The 20,061-nt window shown below is 37.0% G+C and overlaps 2 protein-coding genes across 8 annotated transcripts in view; one reads left to right on the top strand and one right to left on the bottom strand.

The window, feature by feature from the left end:
* The window catches only part of SESN1 (sestrin 1), a 102,150-nt gene extending 96,948 nt beyond the window's left edge, over positions 1-5,202 (bottom strand). Inside the window, exon 1 of one of the 2 annotated variants that reach the window (XM_019734982.3) lies at positions 4,090-5,202. In XM_019734982.3, coding sequence (XP_019590541.1) covers positions 4,090-4,368 — 279 coding nt within the window. In that variant the 5' untranslated portion in view covers positions 4,369-5,202. The remainder of the gene's footprint in view (positions 1-4,089) is intronic. The other variant, XM_088795522.1, reaches the window with a different exon arrangement.
* Positions 5,203-5,426: 224 nt separating this feature from the next.
* CEP57L1 (centrosomal protein 57 like 1) overlaps positions 5,427-20,061 on the top strand; it is a 45,318-nt gene continuing 30,683 nt past the window's right edge. For 4 of the 6 annotated variants that reach the window (XM_074333383.2, XM_074333382.2, XM_074333379.2 and 1 more), the window contains exon 1: positions 5,797-5,832. The gene's annotated coding sequence lies outside the window, so the exon portion shown is untranslated. Of the gene's footprint in view, positions 5,833-20,061 lie in introns of all 6 variants that reach the window. The other 2 variants (XM_074333381.2, XM_019734988.3) reach the window with 2 other exon arrangements.

Below are 20,061 nucleotides of genomic sequence, written 5' to 3'. Positions count from 1 at the left end.
TCTATCTTAAGCCAAATTTACTTTCAGACATTTGCAGATGAAAATGAAAATGATCAAATAACAATTCTTGGAAAATCTTTTGATATATATATGCGTGTGTGTGTATATATATATACATATACATATATATATATGTATATATATATACACATATATATATGTGTATATATATATATACACATATATATACTTACACACTCACATTTCCCCTCTTAATTACCATGCATCAAGACTATATAGTTTACCAGTGAACTGTATTAGTATACTGGGCCAGTGTTATTACTTCTGTGCCTTTGTTTAGGGAATCAATCATATAAAAAAGGTATTACAGGATTAATTCAAAAAACAACAACTGTAAATAAAGCCTCCTATGAGAATAGAAGAACTTTCTCAAAAGCAAGGAACAAACCTTACTGATCTTCCAGTCCCAAGTAGTTCTGACAGAGAATAGTTCTCAAAAATGTGTTGAACAGATTTACGTATGTTGACATGAAATCAACAAATTGAGAGCAGGAATACAAACATAATGCTATCGCCCAATGTGCTGATTTTTTACAGGTTTAGCCATTTTAAGTTGCATTCATCCGCCCATTGTCCCACCATCTCTCCCTAACAGACTACAGTTCTCTGAGTTGACCGGTAGAATTAAGGATCCTCAGAACAGTTGAAAGAATTGCAAATGCACTTCACTCAGCTTTTGCTGCTTTACCAATGAACAGCAAAAAGCATTATGGAGCGCTACAATCTGAATTATTTGGTTTCCCTTGTGAGTCTGATGCTAGAGTGAGAGCAGTGAGGATGGGAGTGGTGGGCAGTGAGGATAGAGCAGTAGGTAGAAGCCAGATCGATGCTGGAATTCTTCAGATTCCACTCTGTTTTAAAGGATTTTAGGCAGATTTTGGCAGGTTTTCACTGTAGATAAATGGCTCTGCAGTTACATGGAGGATGGATATAAATAAAGGTGGAGCATAGGTTAAGGCTGGAGGAGAGAGAACAATGGCAGAACTAGAACAGTGCTAGCAGGGGCAGAAATCCCTCAGGAGCTGTTTCTAATAGGAGGTAACATAGGCAACAGGAATCTCAACATGTCTTAAACAGAACTCATCATTCCCCCGAAACTGACCCTCTACCACTCTTCTGTTTCAGGAAATGACTATAATTTTCTTCATCTCCTAGATCCAATTAAAGACTATATCCTATGGTTTCTAACTCCTAGCTCTCTCCCAAACCCATTCACTTTTTTCCACTATGTCCTACTCCGCCATCATTTTTGCTTTGGATAAGTGGACAACTGCCCAGCTGATGCTGCACAGCCACTCCTGACCCCTGAGAGCCATTCTCTTTGTTTCCAAAGGGAGCTCTCTGATACACCACGGATCATGTCACCATCTTGCTCAAAACCCCTCACAGGCTTCCCATTGTTCCTAGGATAAAGTCCACAACTCTTAACAGGGCTTACAGGATCCTCGGTTAGGTGGCTGCCTAAAAACAGAAATCTAAACTGAGCGTTTCTTATGTGCTAGGCACTGTGCTGTTTTGCAAGCATTGTTTCATTTTATTCTCATTGTGCGGCAGGAACTATTAGCATTGTCCTCATTTTGCAGATGAGAAAACCGAGTCAAGGAGAGAGTATGTAATTTTTCTAAGGCTGTGGAGCTAATGAAGTGTTGGAGCCAGTTCTGACTCCGGAGCACATGCTGAAGCTTTCACACTCCCCTCATCCTGTATGCTCCAACCACGCCGCATTACTTTCAGTTCTGAGAACTCATCCGCTCTCTTTGGCCAGGAGGCCTCCACACGTTGTTCCCGATGCCTGGAATGTCTCCCTCAAAAATCTCATTTTTGCCAGGATAGTATTTATTCACTCATCACGTCTCTGCTTAAATGTCATTTCTTCAGGGAAGTCTTCCCTTACTATCTAAAATTACATTATTTGTTTACTTCTTTATGTCTCCTTCAGTAGAATGTCAAAATTGTTCGTCACTGGTTCCCAGTTCTTAGAATGGCATTCACCTGGGGTTCCATAAACATTTGTTGAATGAAGGCATGACTGAATGGTGTGGGGATGGAAACTCCCTGATTTAGTAACTTCATCTATTCAGGCTGATAAGAAACAAAAAGAAGCCAAATAGAAATTTGTTCATCCACTTGATATTTATTTAGTAGCTCCCAGGTCCCAGCCAGTACTTTTGAGAACTTACAGCCCTCCCAGGGGGAGCGACACATAGGCAGGATTATAGCACAATGTAAGTAAAGTGCCTGTTAAAACTGTGGCAGGAATAAAGAGCAATAGATGCAGAGATGAAAAACGGTATAAATCTATGGCAAACCTTTACAGTAGAGGAGATTCTTGGATCATTTTACAGAATGAATGAGTCTTGAAATATATATCACATAGTCCATGTATATCACTTATGAAATGGGAGAGAAGCATCCACTATATGCTGGGGCACTTTACATCGCATTTAATTCTCACAACAGCTCAGTTATTAATTCCCATTTTACAGATGTGGAAATCCAAACTAAAGCAAGTCAAGGAACTTGTCCAAGGTTATGCAGTGCATTAATAAGGAGTATAGGTTGACCTAGTACCCATTTACTTACCATTGTATCACAGTCCTTTGACCCTGTACTCCCCAGAGCCTAATTACTTGTTTTCATTATAACTCTTAACAAAGTTGGTTATTTGGTTTCCCATTCTAACAGAAATAAGCAGCAAATGGAAAGGTTCAAAAAGAGACCAAAGTGAAGTATACTAACAGCAAAGAAAGGAACAGGAAAACCATAAAAACTGAACACAAAATTCAAAAAACATGGATCATATAGTCTTCTACATTCCGCCCTTAGCTGTGCAACAGGACTTATGTGCATGATGATGACCCCGTTACAAAACAAGGTAATTGTAGTCACTACAGTCTACATGATAAATAATGTTGATGCTTAAGACAGTAAGCTTCAGGTATCTAGAAAATTAATCCTTCTCTGGTAACCCTGGATAAATGAATTGTAATGATTATTTCCAAAGTGTCTGTAAGAAAAAATGTCCCAAGATCTTAAAAAGTCTTCATTTTATGGACATGGTTATTTTTCTATTGCTTTAAACTAAATTCTAGCCAGAATAGAAAAACTGTCCATTTTAACTTCCATATGTATACACAAGAAAATCATAAATTTAAAAAACTCACACTATGACTATGAACACATGTAGATTGAGTAATTTAGACTGAGAAGCATAGTGTGACTGAGCATTATTAATATCTAAAAACAACCTCTTAAAAGAGAACCATTTTAATAAATCTTCTAATAAAACGGGATAAATTATGTACAAAATAAGCGGAAAACTATATTGTTTAACCTGTTGCACTCACAGTTTAAATAGGTATGTAGAGAAAAAAAAATTAAGCAAACACAGAGAAAGCTGGTTGAGTAATGTACCATAAAAGTGTTTCTATCATATACTCTACTTGGGTCCAATTTTTAAATCTGAAGATTTCAGCTCTTTTATAACATAAGCTTTTGTTACTTTATGTAATTCTTCTTCCTTTTTTTTTTTAAAAAAAGGTTGCATTTAGACAACAGACCCTGGATTTTTTTTTTGTTTTTAAGAACAAGGGAAAATTGTTTCACCAATTATCTTGAACAAGCTGACAAGGAAACACTTAATATCCTTTATCATTTTGGAGGCTTTTAAATGTGAAACTTTCCACACCGAACACTGGTTGTAACAATGTAAAAAGCATACTGGCTACACTTCCCAACAACATGTAAAAATGAATATAAGGAAAAGTCAGTCTTTACTTGCAACTAACTATAACTCACACATTTTTTCCAGGAGCAATGCAGTTTCTGCTACAACTTTCTAGAAAGACAATACTTGTTTACTTATATTTAAAGTTGCTTTTATTTTAGTTCATGTTGTACAACTTTGGCCCCAAATTCAATGTTTTACAGAACACTCTAAATTTAAGATGTAGCGTGAACTCATAATAAGAGTTCATGTAACAACCTATTAGAAATAAAGCGAATTTAAGTGCAAGTAAAATTTTACTGTATTAGACAGACAGTTGTAATTATAATGTTCTTCCTTACCTGGACGCTCTTCAAAATAAACTCACTTTTCTCTCTTACATCTTTAAAGGGACACCTCTTAGAAAGCATAAGCAGATGAGCAAGAAGCTTATTCAACCCATCCAAAGAAACAGCATTTGAAAGCCCGTCTGATGGACAATAAGGTGTCTCTTTCACCGAACGAAGATACTCAGTTTTTCTCAAAATGATTTGCCTAATGTTTTCCAGTGCTGTCTCTCTAACAGTTGAATCTCTACTGCACAGTCCATCCCATCTCATTTCATTCTCTCCTTCAGCCATGACAAACGGAGATTTTTTTTCTTTGCAGTCTTCAGTTACCTTTCAGCATGTCCCCAAAGACATTTAAGGTGTTTTTAAACAAGAAATGTAAGAATAAAATCAGGGACATCGAATCGTCATGAAAACACACGTCTGGGTGACATTTGGAACCAGAAGTGTCTTTTAATATTGATGGCTTTCAAACGATCTGCAAGATAGACCTCACCCTCTCCTACACGCAGGGACAGTCTTCTGGTCGGAGACTAAAAAAAAAAAAGTTGGAAAGTTGAAACCTTACAGTGCTGGCTTTGCTGGACAGGGAAGTGTTCTCCGTCTCGCGGGGTCAGCGGATATCCTCACGTTGTGGAGCTGTCAAATCCGTGCTCTGCCCCAAAAGGCTGGTAACGTTGAACGCCCTCCAGCCATTCGGGTTAATTTGTCTGTGCAACCACCGCGTTCTCCGGAGCGTTCCCACCCCGCCCCTCCTCGGGCACCAGTCCCCGCCCTCCGCAGTTGCTCCCTGCGCCTCAGCGGCCGGCTGGACGCAGGCTGGGAAGGCTCGCGGAACCGCGGCTCACTGGCCGCCGCGGCCGGAGACCCAAGCGCGCCGGGGAGGCTGCAGCCTCCAGCAGCCGCTGTCTCGGCGGCGTAGTCAGAGGACAGTGCAGCGGTCTCGTTGGTTCCGGACCCCCTGGCAGGCGCCGTTTCTCTCCCGATCGCTGCGTCCTTGCCCGCCGCCCACTGAACCAGACTGGCACCCGGCTGCCCCGCAATCCCCTAGCGCGGTTTGGGCTGCAGAGCTGGTGGAGCCGCAGGGCCCCAGGCGCAAAACCCGCCTCTTCGCCCAGCCCCATCTGTGGGGCTCGGCCCAGAGGGCGGGAGCAGGGAGGGGAGATGGGGTCCTCACCCCCCAGCCCCTCCCCTTTCTCCACTCGGCACAAACCAAGAGCCGCCCCTGCCCTAGCGCCCTGTTCCCCGCCCAGGCAGACGCGACCCGCAGAAGCAAAGCCATTGGAAAAAGCCCCGCCCTCCTCCAGCTACCTCCAGACCCCAAGTCCGTGCGCGGCCGCCAACGGCTGCCGGATGCCACGCATGCGCGATGGCGAGCAAGGCGCATGCGCCTTAAGGGCGTTTTCCGTGCCTTGACTTTTGGATTCTCTGGACTGGCGAAGGGAAAGAAAAGTAAGGAGTTGAAGTACATTGAAACTTTCACAGACAAGGCAAGCACGGCAAAGACGGTCGCGCTCCTGGAAGAAACTGAATCTAATCTTAAGATTAGCCTAAAATTAGTGACTCTTTATTACTCCAAATCCTTTATTCAAGGAGGTAGGGCGTCCTCCTATTGACTGCTGGGAAATGTAGTTTTGATGCTGCTGGCGCGTTCTGTTTGCGATAGAAACTACAGCCCCCACAAATCACTGCGACGTTGCCTTTGGCGGCGGGCGAGTCGACCGTTAGCGCGCTGGGAGACAGAGCGTCAACTTGGTGAGAACTGTAGGCTTGGATGCCACTTTTCCCTTGACAGGGTTTTTTCCTTCCTACATTCCTCCGAGATTTTGGAGACAAAGCCGTCGAGGGTTGTCCTCCTTAGTCCGGGGACTTTTTCTAGTAATCTGTGTGGGAAGGACTAGTCTGGGTGCCCAAGCCCGAGGGGCGCGTGGAGGCGAGGAAGTGGGGAAGGTGGCGACCCTAAGAGTCGGAGGGAGCCGCAGGAGGCCGGACAAAGAGGGGTGCTGTAGCAAGGGGTGCGCCGCGCTGCTGCCTCTGCTTCCGCCCTTTCAAGTGGACTCTTGCGCGATGGATTAATGAATCCCTGTGCAATTGCACCTTCGTTTGCCATTGCGTAAGGGTTTCTGGGCTTTAGTTGCTCAGCCAACATGACATCCAAGCAGGGCTTTGCTTTGAAAGTGAGTTGTGAAATCCATTTTGTATGAAACTTAAAGGGAAAAGACTATCAAGAATATCTGGTATTCCTTGGTATGAATTTTTGCAGGCTTTAAGGATACTAAATGAAAAAAGACCTATAAAATATTCAAAATTTTAAAAATTGAACCATGTGTTTACCAATTGCTGGTTTTTAAAAAATATTCCTCGTAGGAAAAGTCGTGGTGAGCTGATAACCAAATTAAATTTTAATTGTTCACATTGCCGAATAAACGTGTTTCAAAATATTTAGCCTTGTTAGGTCCTGAGTATACAACAGTGAAAAAGATATAGCTCCTACCTATGAAGTTAGAGAAGCGAATGGTTAAACATCCGGTTACAGTACTGTATGAGATCCTTGGAATGGCTAGAGAGAGGCTCATTTAGCCCAGCCTTGGAAAGTCATGAAAACCATCCCAGTGAAAGAGAGGGCCAAAAGAACAGCATATGGTAAGGCCCAGAAGTGAGAGAGATACGGTACTTTCAGGAAACTACAGTAAGCCAAATCATATATTTTGAGAGGGATAACTTGTTTTGTATTGATGTGCTTTGAAGCTGCAAAGAGACAGGTACTGTTGATTCCAGATACGTAGTTTCTGGAAGTGACCTATCCTTGAACAGATTTATAGTTTCAAAGAATTGGTCTCATTTGGAAAGCCTTGCTACATTCTGATGCTACTAGTTGAATTCAGAATTTTAAAAAATAACTTCTTATGAGTATGATTTCACTAAAGAAGCAAAAAAAGTCATTCTTTTTTTGTGGGTCTTCTTTTTGGGCTCATCCTCCTTTGTCTAACCCCCAAAGGGTAGGGTTTCTTACGTCTAGGTCCCCTTTTTACTGCATAGTTGAAACTGTTCTCATCCATACCCATGCTTTCACCACCACCTATGATTTTTAAATGTATAGCGCCATCCAGCTTCACTTTCAGCTTTCATAAATCCATCTGCTTGTAGTATTTTGACGGCTTACGTTAAAGCCTGAGAACAGTTGGTATCACAAAACAGGCACTCCACTGAGTTTGGGTTGTTTTGGAGTTATATACAAAGATGCAGGAGTGGCCAGTGAATGGACAGGAAGACCCTCTTGTCCTAGAGCCAAGTGACAGTGATTAAAGAGGAAAGAGTGCTAAATTACGTTAAATGCTGCTCTAGGTCAAGTGAAATAAGGATTGATAATTGACCACTACATTTAGCAATGTAGATGTCCCTGAAGATCTTGAGAGCAGTTTTAGTGGAATAAAGGGTAAAAGCCAGATGGGCATTTTATTTAAGAGAGAAAAGTAGAACTGGAGACAGTGTGGCTGCAGCCCCTCTGGTACTGTTTTCTTTGTTCAGACTTTTCTAGCCTGTCTTTGACTCCTCTTCCTATAGATCTTAGCTCAAATATCACTTTCTCAAAGTTTACCTGATATGATTAAATGCCCCTGTTATAAATTTACTATCATTATATCATATACCTTTACTTGCTAATAAGTTATAAATTTGGTTTTGCAATTGTGTGTGTGCTAATTTGGTGAAAGCGTGCCTGCTACTGAAGCATAAGTACACAAGAGCAGTGACTGTGCTGATTTTTGCTCTTGCTCATCGTTTCCAGCTCTGAGTACAGTGGTTGGCATCAAGTATGAACTTAATAAATATTTGATGAATGAATGGAAGAAAAATGTAATGACAGAATTTTCAAAGGGATTACATATTTACCTATTGTTTACAAAATACAAGATAATGGATGGAAGAAGGTACTTTATCATGAAAACATTTTAGAAAATTAGTCTTAAAAGAGCAAAACTTTTAGTGCTAGTGAATTGTAGTGCTAAGCTTCATGAAATAGGATTTGCTAATGTTTTTACCATGTTCCTGCCACCTCATCCTGCTACAAGATAACAGAGTATTTAACAATACTCCCAAAGTGCCTCAAGGCTTTGGCTAGAAATAAATGATAAAAATTTATTCAAGGGTCTTAGGTTTTGCAAGCAAGAAACAGAACTAGGTAAAAACCCAGAAAGTGTTCCGGAGGAGAAAGTAAAGTTAAGAGTTCTTATAGTACAAAGTGCATTCTTTAATCAGTCATGCACTTGTAGCCCTGTGGTTGGTCCAGGATGGTTATCAGCCTGGATGATGGATGCCAGGTGTTCTGGAGGACGGGTGCCAGGAGGTCTGGTCACATCTAGTGTTCTGGATAACGGATGTCAAGTGGTCTGGATACGTGAGCCCTCCATGGGGTGATCTGAATGTTTTCTGGAGGTCTGATACATATTCAGGCATTGTCGCAGGACTGGAAAGTTCAAAAGTTTAAGTTTCCAGGCTAGTTAAATCAAAATAGAATCATTTCTCATACCTCAGCCTACTTGATTTTAGTAATTTAGCAGCTTGACTATAGGGACTCCATTTTATTGCTTCACAGTTCATATATATGTACATACATATGTATATAGTAGAATACATGTAGAGAAGTAAAAGAATATATGTAGAGGAGTTGCCTCTTTAAATGAATAGTGCTCTAGTCAAGAAACAGGCTGACTGGTTGGTCTCCAAGAGGCCTTCATTATAAAATTCATTAATGAATTTACTATAAAAAACAAAACAGGGCGCCTAAGGTTTATGGACTTAGAAACACAATCTTGCTAAGTGTACCAGAGTTTGTGAGACTTTGAGATAAATATATATATATATATATATATATATATAGAGAGAGAGAGAGAGAGAGAGAGAGAGAGAGAGAGAGAGAGAGAGAGAGATCTATATCTGTCTATCTATAGATAGATATTTGAGTGATACAGGCTACTGATGAATTTATCGTGATGCTGATTTATTGATATACTTTGAGATATTTGCCAAATAGATAGCATACTGATTCTCTGACCAAGGGGTTTTCTCTGTAGGAAAATTACATGAGAAATCAGCAGGTTGCTTAGGAGGTAGGATTCAGAACAAATGTGGCCACTTAATAGCATTAAGCTATGAGAACCTCCACAGTAGAGCTTTACTTGCCTCCAATTGTTGTTTTCTCTGAATTGCTTTTTCTGTTTCCATTCCTGACAACCTTTCTTTTTGAATTAAATTTTCTTTAAATATGTTAAGGCGTTTATATTGCAGCCTAGTTTGTGGCCTTAGGGCTGTTCTGTCTCTATACGCTAATTTTGCATGTATCTGCTCTAGTCCATTATATACTGATTTACAGTTTAGCTCTCAGAGGGTAATTTTATTTCCAAGTTTTCCTAGGCCCAACATATCATCTGGGGTGCATTGATCTTGAGCTCAGCAACAAGGTCTGAGCTACAGGTATGTATTTGGAAACTGTCAGCCTATTGGAATATTTTGTTTTAGTTTACGTTTAAGCTACCATGTCTAAGTGCTTACTATGTTTCAGGCACTCTGTTAAATGCTTTGCATATATATTCTTTTATCTTTACAGAGCTTAAAAAAAAAATCTAAAGCTTACTCTTAACCCCTATTGGCTATGAAGACAATGTAGAAAAAGGAAAGATCCAGGGTAGCCTGAAACTAACCAGAGAAGGAAGAGAATAACCAGTAGATGGTCAACCAAGGGATTCGAAAATTTCAAAAAGGAATTGACTAGTCGACACACAGAGTGCTACTGCCAGCATGTCTAGAAAGCTCAAGTTTCTAGGTGATTTGACACTTATCGTAGTATCCCTGTTACAGTACAATATGTGCATCTGGCATGTATTCCATATAAACATTGAATTGCTATGCTGTATTGAGATAGAGATGGATTGATTTGGGGTGGCCTGTCGGGTAAAACCGTGCTGCTCCCTGAGGATAGGAGCGTCTCTCCCAAAGGGCTGGCATTTCTCTTGTTCAGCCTCTACTAAGAAGAGGTAGGTTCCAGGTCAGGAAACTATCACTTGGATAAAGGGCTCTAAGTGGGAAAGGGTGACTCAGGATCTCTCTAAGCTGCTCTTTCCTTGGGTGCTGAGTGCAAAAATAGTGCTCATCAGTTGAAGGTAGATCAGGAACTAGGATAGAACGGGGCCTAAAAGCCTCCACGAGAAAATCCTGACTTCAGATTCACTACCTGGTTTCCTTTTGGTGTCTGCTTTTTTATCTTTTATTACCCTCTAGGCTTGGTAAAATCTTATTTAAATACTATAACTTTGCGGTATCAAGACGTATAAGGGAAAGAGTCAAACAGTCATAACTAGGAAAGATCTAACTAGGCAAGAGCATTAACTTGCCTAGTTAGATCTAACTGGGAGCGGCACCCTTCTCCCGGTGAGGCCAGCGAGGAGGGCGGTGATAATGAGGTCTTCAGGGGAAAAGGAATTCTGAGGACGAAAATTGGAACTTATGGATTGAACTCTTAAGTTCCCCATGTGGAGATTCTTCTTCCACTGTCAACTTCAGAGTGTCTGGATTTTAATAAAGAAGGTAATGCAGTTTTTCTATCAGAAATTCATCAGTGACCTTTTTCATTGCACTTGCAGGGGAATGGAGGGATGGAAGCCAGATATTTGCATTCATTTGTTCAGTATTTATTGAAAACCTATGATGGACAAGTGCTCTGATTGGCACTAAGTATACAGCAGCTTACAGGAGAAGCTGACTTTAAGAACTGCTTTTAGAAGCATACATCTTCGTGGGTAATAGACCATTCTTTGAAGAAGCTTGGCTAAACGTTGAGGGGTAGAAATAGGGTAGTAGATGAAGGTCTGTGTGAGAGACAGTGGGGGAAGGAGGCAGAATCAGCAGGATTTAGTGACATTTGGATATGGGAGATGAAAAAAGAAAATGCCTGGGGTGACTACTGTCCAGATGGCGAAGAGTAACGTCTTCCATTAATCAGGGTGGGGAATATACTAGAGACCAGTCTTGGAATGGAAAGCTACTCAGTCTAGGTTTGGACATGTTAATCATCTTGTTTGAGGGATTCGTGAGTCATTCACGTGAACCATACCCAATACCACTTTAAACAGCTTCTGTGCATGAGAAACCCTAACTGTTGTAGGACGTAGCTATAGATTCAAATAGTGAGAAGACCATGGATCTCAGAGTCACAGAATCTTGGACTTCAGTCCCTATAGTACTGCTTATTAGCAGTGTGAATTTGGCCAATTGTTTAACCTCACTATCTTTGGATGTGGGAGATGAGATAGTCGTAGTTTTCCTGCCTGTAAAAGGATAGTACCTAACTTCCCAGGACTATTGTGAAGATGTAATGAGGTAATGTATATAAAGTTTTAGATTAGCATCTGGCGTATGTTGGCACTCAAGATCTTTTAAAATGATCAATCATCTTTATGTCCTTCAATTTGATTGAAACTAATGAAATATTTATAAAGTGCTTTATTGTCGAACTGAAAAATGCTATTTATCTCTTTCTAGTATTGGCATTCTCTAAGATTTAATAATGAGATCCTTGAATTATATTTCATTTTTGTCAAGTTTGCAGCTTAGCTTTAATAATATTTTGCATTTTAAGCTTCAATTGGGGAAAGTTACCATAAATAAAAATAATGACAATTATGATTTTTCTCCTAAAACAGCAGCATGAGAGATTATATTTCTGAGCAAGGACTCTGTGTCTAGCTTTGTTATAGTAATTTTTAAAAACACCGTATTCCCACCACCTATATGATATAAAAAGGAATATATAGTTCAGGAAAATATAATTAGCAGTCACGTAAAATTTTACTTAATGTGATAATTTTACACTGTTTAATTCAGAGTTCTCATTTTAATGTCTGCCTTATTTTTGCTGCAACAAATGAAGTAAATAAATATTACAGAATTTAGAAGAATTAGTTTAGGTCTGTAAATTTTTATAAGTACATTTTATTTTATTATTTTTTGCAACATTGAGGGGAAATACATGTGGAAGTGAAACAGTTGGCACTTTTTTTTTAATTTTTAAAATTTATTTTTCAATTACAGTTGACATACAATATTATATTAGTTTCAGGTGTACAGCATAATGATTAGACACATAAGTACATTTTAGAAGACTATTGAGGAAACAGAATTGTTCGATGGCTGAGAACAGATTGAGATGTTTTACCAACTTTGGGAGAAGCAGCATAGCAGTTCGAGGAGATAGATCTTTGACTTTGGAATTAGACCTTCAAATCTGTGGCTGTGCCATTTACCTTACACAGATTGCCAACCGTTCTAAAGCCTCATTTTCTTCATTCTCAGAGAGGGATGGTATTACCTTATCATTCTAGATAAAGCAGACAACCTATTACCCTTTCTAATCTTCTTCAAAGCAATTCAGTTATCCACTGGAATGTATTTGTTTCATGCTTATTGAGAATATGAGTTCCTTGAGAGCAAGTTCTCTGTTTTGTTTACCACTGTACTCCCAGTGCCTCAAACAGTGATTCGTACAGTGTTTCCCTGAAAATAAGACCTAGCCGGACCATCAGCTCTAATGCGTCTTTTGGAGCAAAAATTAGTGTAAGACCTGGTATTATATTATATTATACCTGGTATTATATTATATTATACCCGGTCTTATATTAAAGTAAGACTGTGTCTTATATTAATTTTTGCTCCAAAAAACGCGTTAGAGCTGATGGTCCAGCTAGGTCTTAATTTCAGGGAAACACGGTACATGGTAGATGCTCCCAAAATAGTTGACCCACTGGCTGGCTATCTACCTCATAGGTGCGTTAACTAGACTCCATAACATGATGTATGTAATGCGCTTAAAAATACAGAGGAATTCATGAGCTTGGCACCAATTCCTCTGTATGTTTGTTTCTTTGTTTTCCTATGCCCTCTCTGATTTCTAAACAGTTTTGGGACATCTGCTTAACACATACACACACCATCTAATAATTATAATTATCATTATTAATAGTTAATATTCACAGTGTGTTTGCTCTGTACCTGTTTTATGTCAGGTGATTAACATGGATTTTCTTTTAAGCCTCACAATAACCCTGTGAAGTACATATTGTTATCCTCATTTTTACAGATAAGAAAACTGAGGGCCAGAGAGTTTAAATAACTTGCCCCAACTCATTTGGATAAATAGTTAGGTTCATGATTGCTAGATCATATGGTAATATTATATTTAGCTTTCTGATAAATTCCCAACTGTTAAAGTGGTTGTACCATTTTGCATTCCCACCTTCAATGAATAAGAGAGAATTACTATTGTTCCACAACTTCATCAACGTTTGGTATCGTCAGTGTTTTGGATTTTAGCAATAGGTAATAATGGTGTCTCATTTTAATTTGCAATTCCCGAACGACATAATGTTGAGCATTTTTTTTGTATGTCTATTTGGTGAGGTGTCTGTTCAGATCTTTTGCCCATTTTAAAATTGGATGGTTCATTTTCTTATTGATGAATTTTAAGAGTTCTTTGTACATTTTGGACACAAGTTCTTTATCAGATACATGTTTTGCAAATTTTTTCTTCCAGCCTGTGGCTTGTTTTGTCATTCTCTTGACCATGTCTTTTACAAAGCAGAAATTAATTTTAATGAAGGTAAACTTACCAGTTTTTCTTTCATGGGTTGTGCTTTTGTTTTGGTCTTGTACATAAAACGTCATTGCCAAGCCCAAGGTCACCTAGATTTTGTCTTATCTTCTAGAAGTTTTAGAGTTTTATGTTTTACATTATTGGTTTATGAACCATTTTGAGTTAATTTTTTGTGAACGATATAAGGTCTGTGCCTGGATTCAGTTATATTTTTATTAATAAAGTTTCTGCTGAAACTATTAATTATTTTGATCAGTAGTATTAAAAGGTAAAAAAAAACTTAACAGAACAGTGTACTTAATCTTTACAACTGTATAATTTGTTCTTCAAAACTGTTCCTTGGGAAAAAGGCTTGAAGTCAGCTCTCCAAGATGGGGCCAGGGAGAGCTTTATCTGGAACACATGATGAGACTAGACTAACGGTTTCATTTCAGTGTTGTTCTTCTGTTATCTGTTGTTCACACATGCGGGTGGCTGAGTGCTATATGTGCAAATTGTTAGGGAGACTTCCTACAATTAGGAATATGTTTCGTCAGTTGAAACACCCTGTTATTTGTCCACTTTGCTGTTTCTTCGCTACTTTTCTGCCTAGTCATACAGGATGGCAAAAATCCACCTATGATTTCTCTCTAGTAGTTTCACCCTTTTATACTGTGAAATACTGAAGCCAGTGTTATAGAAAGACTGACTTCAATTTAAGTTTTTAAAGAAATTTTTCTAATTATCTACCATTTACTAACATAAGTGGTTTTGCCTCTAAATGCTTGCTATTTGTTTTTTTGTATTTTGGATTGTTGGAAAATAGCTTGTTGACCAAGTATTATGTGTGTACCATGGTGTGTGTGTGTATTGCCCAGATGAATTATAAAGGCTTTTAAATTTTGAATCTTTAGATTTTATTTTTAAGGTGTCCTTAACAAAATGGATTTGAATTCTTTCCTTAACGAGATTGATTTGAATTATGTTCTTTTCAGCCTTTAAAAAGCCTACTTTCGGAAAGACTGTCATACATACTATTTTCAGAATACAGTCTTTCTCATTTTTCATTTTATTTTGCTTCTAACTTTCATGAATAAATCACTTAAATAAAGTTTACTCTTTAATTTTTCTCCAGTTCTTCTGTCTTTGGTGTATCCATACACCAAAATATGTATCCATATTTACCGTAGTGTGCTTTGAATGTCTAAATCTCCAGTATTTCTGGCATATCTTTAAATATTTTTTTGAAACAATAAAGTTGTTTAATCTGTATTCATTTTGCCCTTATTGAAAGATTTGTGAGCCAACTCTATAATATGTGTACAATTTGTGGCATAAATGTTATTAAGTCAATCTCACTACTGGCTTCATTCTTATTTTTTTGCTCTTGTTTTCCTTACCACATATTTTATGTGAATATATACATATATAGAATATACTAAAATTTGTGTCATTTTAAACAATATTAGAGGGGTGGACGGTTAGCTCAGTTGGTTGGAGCGTGGTGCTGGTAGCACCAAGGTTGCCGGTTCAATCCCTGTATGGGCCACTGTGAGCTGCGCCCTCCTAAAAAAAAAAAAAAAAAAAAAAAAAAAAAGTTGATATTTCAAACAAAGAACAATAAGAATAATATAATAAACACCCTTTTACCTACCTCATGGAATGAACAAATGTTAACATTTTGCCTCATTTGCTTTATTTTTTTTAAATGGAATAAAAAATTACATGTGTGTGGAAGTGCCCTTGGCACCATAATATATTGTCTTTGTGTTTTAAAAAATTTTTGTTTAAAAGACATCTTATGATACCTATCACTCTATAACTTGCTTTTTTCACTCAACATTATTTCAGAACTTATTCATGTTGCTAAATCTAGATTTAGGGTTTTTTATTTTAGCTGCCGTATGGTGTTTCATTATATGAATACGACAATCCATTCGCCTGTTAGTGTATATTTAAGTTATTTTTTCCTTTTTTTCTATTGCAAGCAATGCTGCAATGAATATTACTATACATCTCTCCAAATTAACATGTGCCATATTCTCTAGGGTCCATTTATAAATAATGAGAAGTGCAATTTCTGTGTTTATAGGGTATATATAGCATCACAATTTTAAAATTGTTTCCAGACTTTTTCATGAGTGTACGCTCCCACTAGCAGTTGATGAAAATTTTCATCTCACCACATCCTTGCCAAATATTGACAGATTTTTAAAAAGTTTTTGTCAATCTAATGGGTGTGCAGTAACTTTTCATTGTTGTTTTAACTTGCACTTTCCTAATTACATTGCATTTCCTAAAATTGAGTATCTTTTTGGTTTTTGGCTATATTTTCTCATCTGTTAACCACTGTTCATATCTTTTATCTGTTTATTATTTGAGCTGTTTGTCTTTTTCTTAATGATTTATAGAATAGGAGTTGTTTCTGTAATTTGGATACTAATCTTTTGTTATACATGTTGCTCTTTTAAAAAAAAACTTTGTCAGTGATGTCTTTTGTTGAATATAAATTTAAATTTTACAGTTTTTTGCCACCTTTTCCTTTCCTGTGTGTACATTGTCCTGTTTATTATGAAATCTTTCTTACTCAAAGCCTGAGGCATATCTTATGTTTTCTTCTAAAACAGTTGAATGTTTGTTGTTTATATGTAGGTATTCAGTCCAGCTGGAATTTATTTTTGTGTTTGGCATGGAATAGAGATATATGTTTATTTTTTACAATATAAATAGCATGTTATCCTGGCATAAATTGTGAGTAGTTTATCCTTTCCCCATGAAAATGTCCTCTCTTTCATATACCAAATTCCCATACGTGCCAGAGTCAATTTGTAGACTTTTTTTCTGTTCAATTAGTCTTTGTCTCATCTTGTGTCAGTATTGCTATTTTAATTACTAAAGCTCTACAATAAATCTTTAATAACTAGAAGAGTAGTCCCTTCTCCTTGTTCTTTTTTTACAAAGATTTTACCAATTTTTGTTTGGGGTTATCCCTATATGGTTCTTACGTTTTCTGACTCTGTTGTGTGAATATGTTTTAAAATTACATTTTCTAGGTAGATTATCTTCGATTTTCTGTGTAGATAATCATATTACCTACAAATAACAATTTTGTTTCTTCATTTTAAATTCTGTTCATCTCCTTCTCTCTGTTTTATTGGTTTGGCTGGATCTCCAGTTCCGTGTTGAGGAGTAAAACTACGTAGTAGTGAGCACCTCGTTGTCAAACGGTATTTTTAGTATCTGAGGTGGACTTTTGTTCTTGAAAAACAATACTTTTTACTTTGTTTTAATTAGTTTTCTATTAAAATTATAAATTTTTAAATGTAGTTTCTCTTAAGCCTTTGAGTTTAACTTAAAATTTTTACTAGATCAGTTTTTAGATCTTGCAGTTTTTTTCACGGAAATAAGGACTTTGACCTTTTCTTTGATTAATGTTAGGTTAACTAGTAAGTCTAGGAGGTTAAATCTTCTTTAAACATGTAATAGCACTTATAAATTTAAATTCCTCATGTGTTACAAGTTACATTTTTCAATTTAGCTTATCATGTTTTCTCAAATACTTGAAACAACTATCAGACGTTCAATTCTAATAAGCAGCGTCTTCCTAAGTGATTAAGCTACTGATGTAAATCTAACAAATTAGACATATACATTTAATAAATCTTATTTTTAAAATCATTTTAAACATTTTTAAAAACCCAGCTTCCATTTGTCACTCTGGCTTGAGTGTTTTCCTTGTTTTTGGCACCTGGACATTTCCCTTTCTTGCATTTGAGCTTGGCTGTATATTTTTAAATGTTATGTATTATCCTGCATTTAGGTTGGAGGGGAACTTTTCTACTTTATGTTAATTCAGTATTTTGATTAGAACTTTTCTTATTTTACCTTCTTTTATTGTATGTAGTTTTAATAAATCACTTAAAAGTCTTTCTAGGACAAGGGTATTGTAAATAAACACCTGTTGAAATAATTTAAAATATGTATTCTTTAAATTTAAAAAATCTTCACTTACTAGTTATCTAGGTAAGATCATCAATGTATTCAAAAGGGTATTCACTGTAAAAACAAAACTTCTGTTGGTACCTGAGGTTTATAACTCAAATTGTGGTTAAAGCTCTGGTAAAATTTCTACATGTTTGCCTCTGTTTTAGTAGAATTTTAGAAATGGACAAAAACCTTAAGGTTACTTAAGTCAGTCAACTCTGTTATTTTATATAGAGAGTTATGGAGAGGTTAAGCTACTAATTAGGATAAGGTCACAGAACTCGTCAGAACTCAGTATTACCACCACCACACTAGTGAGCCCTAACGTAATGCCCACCAGTAGGTAGGTGGTAATGCTTGGCATGGGTTTGCCACCAGCGCTTATTTAACATTCCTCACTTTCCTCATTTTGTCTCAACCTGATTGCATTTTCTTAAATTCCTCTGTTCAACAAGGGACACATGATGGCTGTGAGATCTGTTGTGATATGTTCTATTTTTAGACTTTCTTCCTTTGGAACATATGAAACAAATTCTATTTCTTGTTCCAAAATAATTTTATGCCAAGTGTTTGAGTTGTTACTCATTTTATGAACCTTCATTGTTTCATGAGTTAATGAGACAGTGTTACAGTACATACTGAATAATTTGGCTAGCCCTGATTCTGTCAGACACTTGAAGGTACTCTACAATTCTGTGCCATTTAGGCAGATACAGCAGAGTGGTTATCTACTACATCAACTGAGGTTAAATACATGAAAACTACAATCTTTAACCTTTTTTTAAGGATGTCTCTTTCTCTTCCTTTACTCCTATACTGGAAATATGAATTTCTGTGTATGCAACAAGAAATAATTTAGATAATTAGATAATGCTTTAGATAATTTGCTCTTTGTTTTTTCTCTTATGAGCTGTTATTTCTTGTTATCAATTACATATAGTATTTTGATGGCTGTTTCCTGTGTAGAGCTGCTTTGAAGATTCTATATACATACATATTACCCAAAATCTTTTCTGTAGAATGCTAATCTCTCAAGAGGATCTCCTCCGCCCCCACCAAAAAAGGTTTCTGTTGCGAATAAGTTTGGGAAATGCATGCTCTATCCCTGTTTTGGAAATTCATGGTAATAGTAGAATATTAAATATACTGACAAAATTTGCAGGTGAAGAAGTTGGTTAATTTTGTTTTACCCATTTTCCCAAATTTATTTGCCTAGAAATCTAATTTAAGGACTAACTCCAATTAATATGGTATGAAATTAGTATTCCATAGGACACATTTTGGTAAATGCTGTTTAATAGTGTGAATCTGTAGTGAGTTGTAGATCTATAATTAGAATATTTTTTTTTTATTTCAAGGCAAGTTAACTTTATAATTTGTTCTCTTCCTTTACAACCTGGATCACCCCCTTTCCCCCCGATCATACCCTTCCCCAGAGTAAATGTTTTTATTCATTTAGCTCATCTTTATTGAGCCTCTAGGAAGCAAATACTAGGAATACAAAGATGAATAATACGAAGTTCTGGCTCTTGAAGACCTGCCACACTGATTTGACAGAGCAGGGCGGCCATCTGTAGGGGTCACCCCCTCACGTCTTTATGTCATTGTAGCGATGACAGCACTTTACATTTACTTATTAAATAGCATGAGAAAAATGTTCTTAATATATGTTTTTATAAAGACTATTCATTGACTCTAAGGTGTATGTACCACACTGAAAGAAATAAGTTGCCAAATATAATTTAAAGGTGAATTCTCATTTCAGAGACATAAAATGTATGCATTACATATGCTAATAAGTTTTAACTATTAGATGGATTTTGTTTTATGTATTTCTACTATATTAATTGAATTAAGTGCAACAAATACTTAATGACTATCACCTAATACCATGTTTCCCCGAAAATAAGACCTAGACGGACAATCAGCTCTAACGCGTCTTTTGAAGCAAAAATTAATATAAGAACCAGCATTATATTATATTATAATATCATATTATAGTATCATATTAAAGACCCGGTTTTATAATAAATAAGACCGGGTCTTGTATTAATTTTTGCTCCAAAAGACACATTAGAGCTGATGGTCTGGCTAGGTCTTATTTTTGGGGAAACGTGGTTAAGTCTAGTGGTTAATAGGATAATGAATACGATGTGATCCCATGCTCTTAAGCAACTATAAGGGAAGGCAGATGTGTACAAACATTGCTAAAATAAAACTATTAAAGCAGCTAAATTAAATCCCACAAACTGTACTAATAAGTACATTAAAGATAATACAAAATTAATGACAATTGATGGTTTTGTAAAAGTTGTAAATTACCAGCTTCAAAATCCATCTATTATTAATTTTTTATTCTTTCATTGTTAAAGGTGGTT

The sequence above is a fragment of the Rhinolophus sinicus genome, chromosome 2 (assembly GCF_057876585.1).
Source record: "Rhinolophus sinicus isolate RSI-liver-muscle chromosome 2, RSI-T2T, whole genome shotgun sequence".
NCBI lineage: Eukaryota > Metazoa > Chordata > Mammalia > Chiroptera > Rhinolophidae > Rhinolophus > Rhinolophus sinicus.
This window is presented reverse-complemented; position numbering and strand designations above follow the sequence as displayed.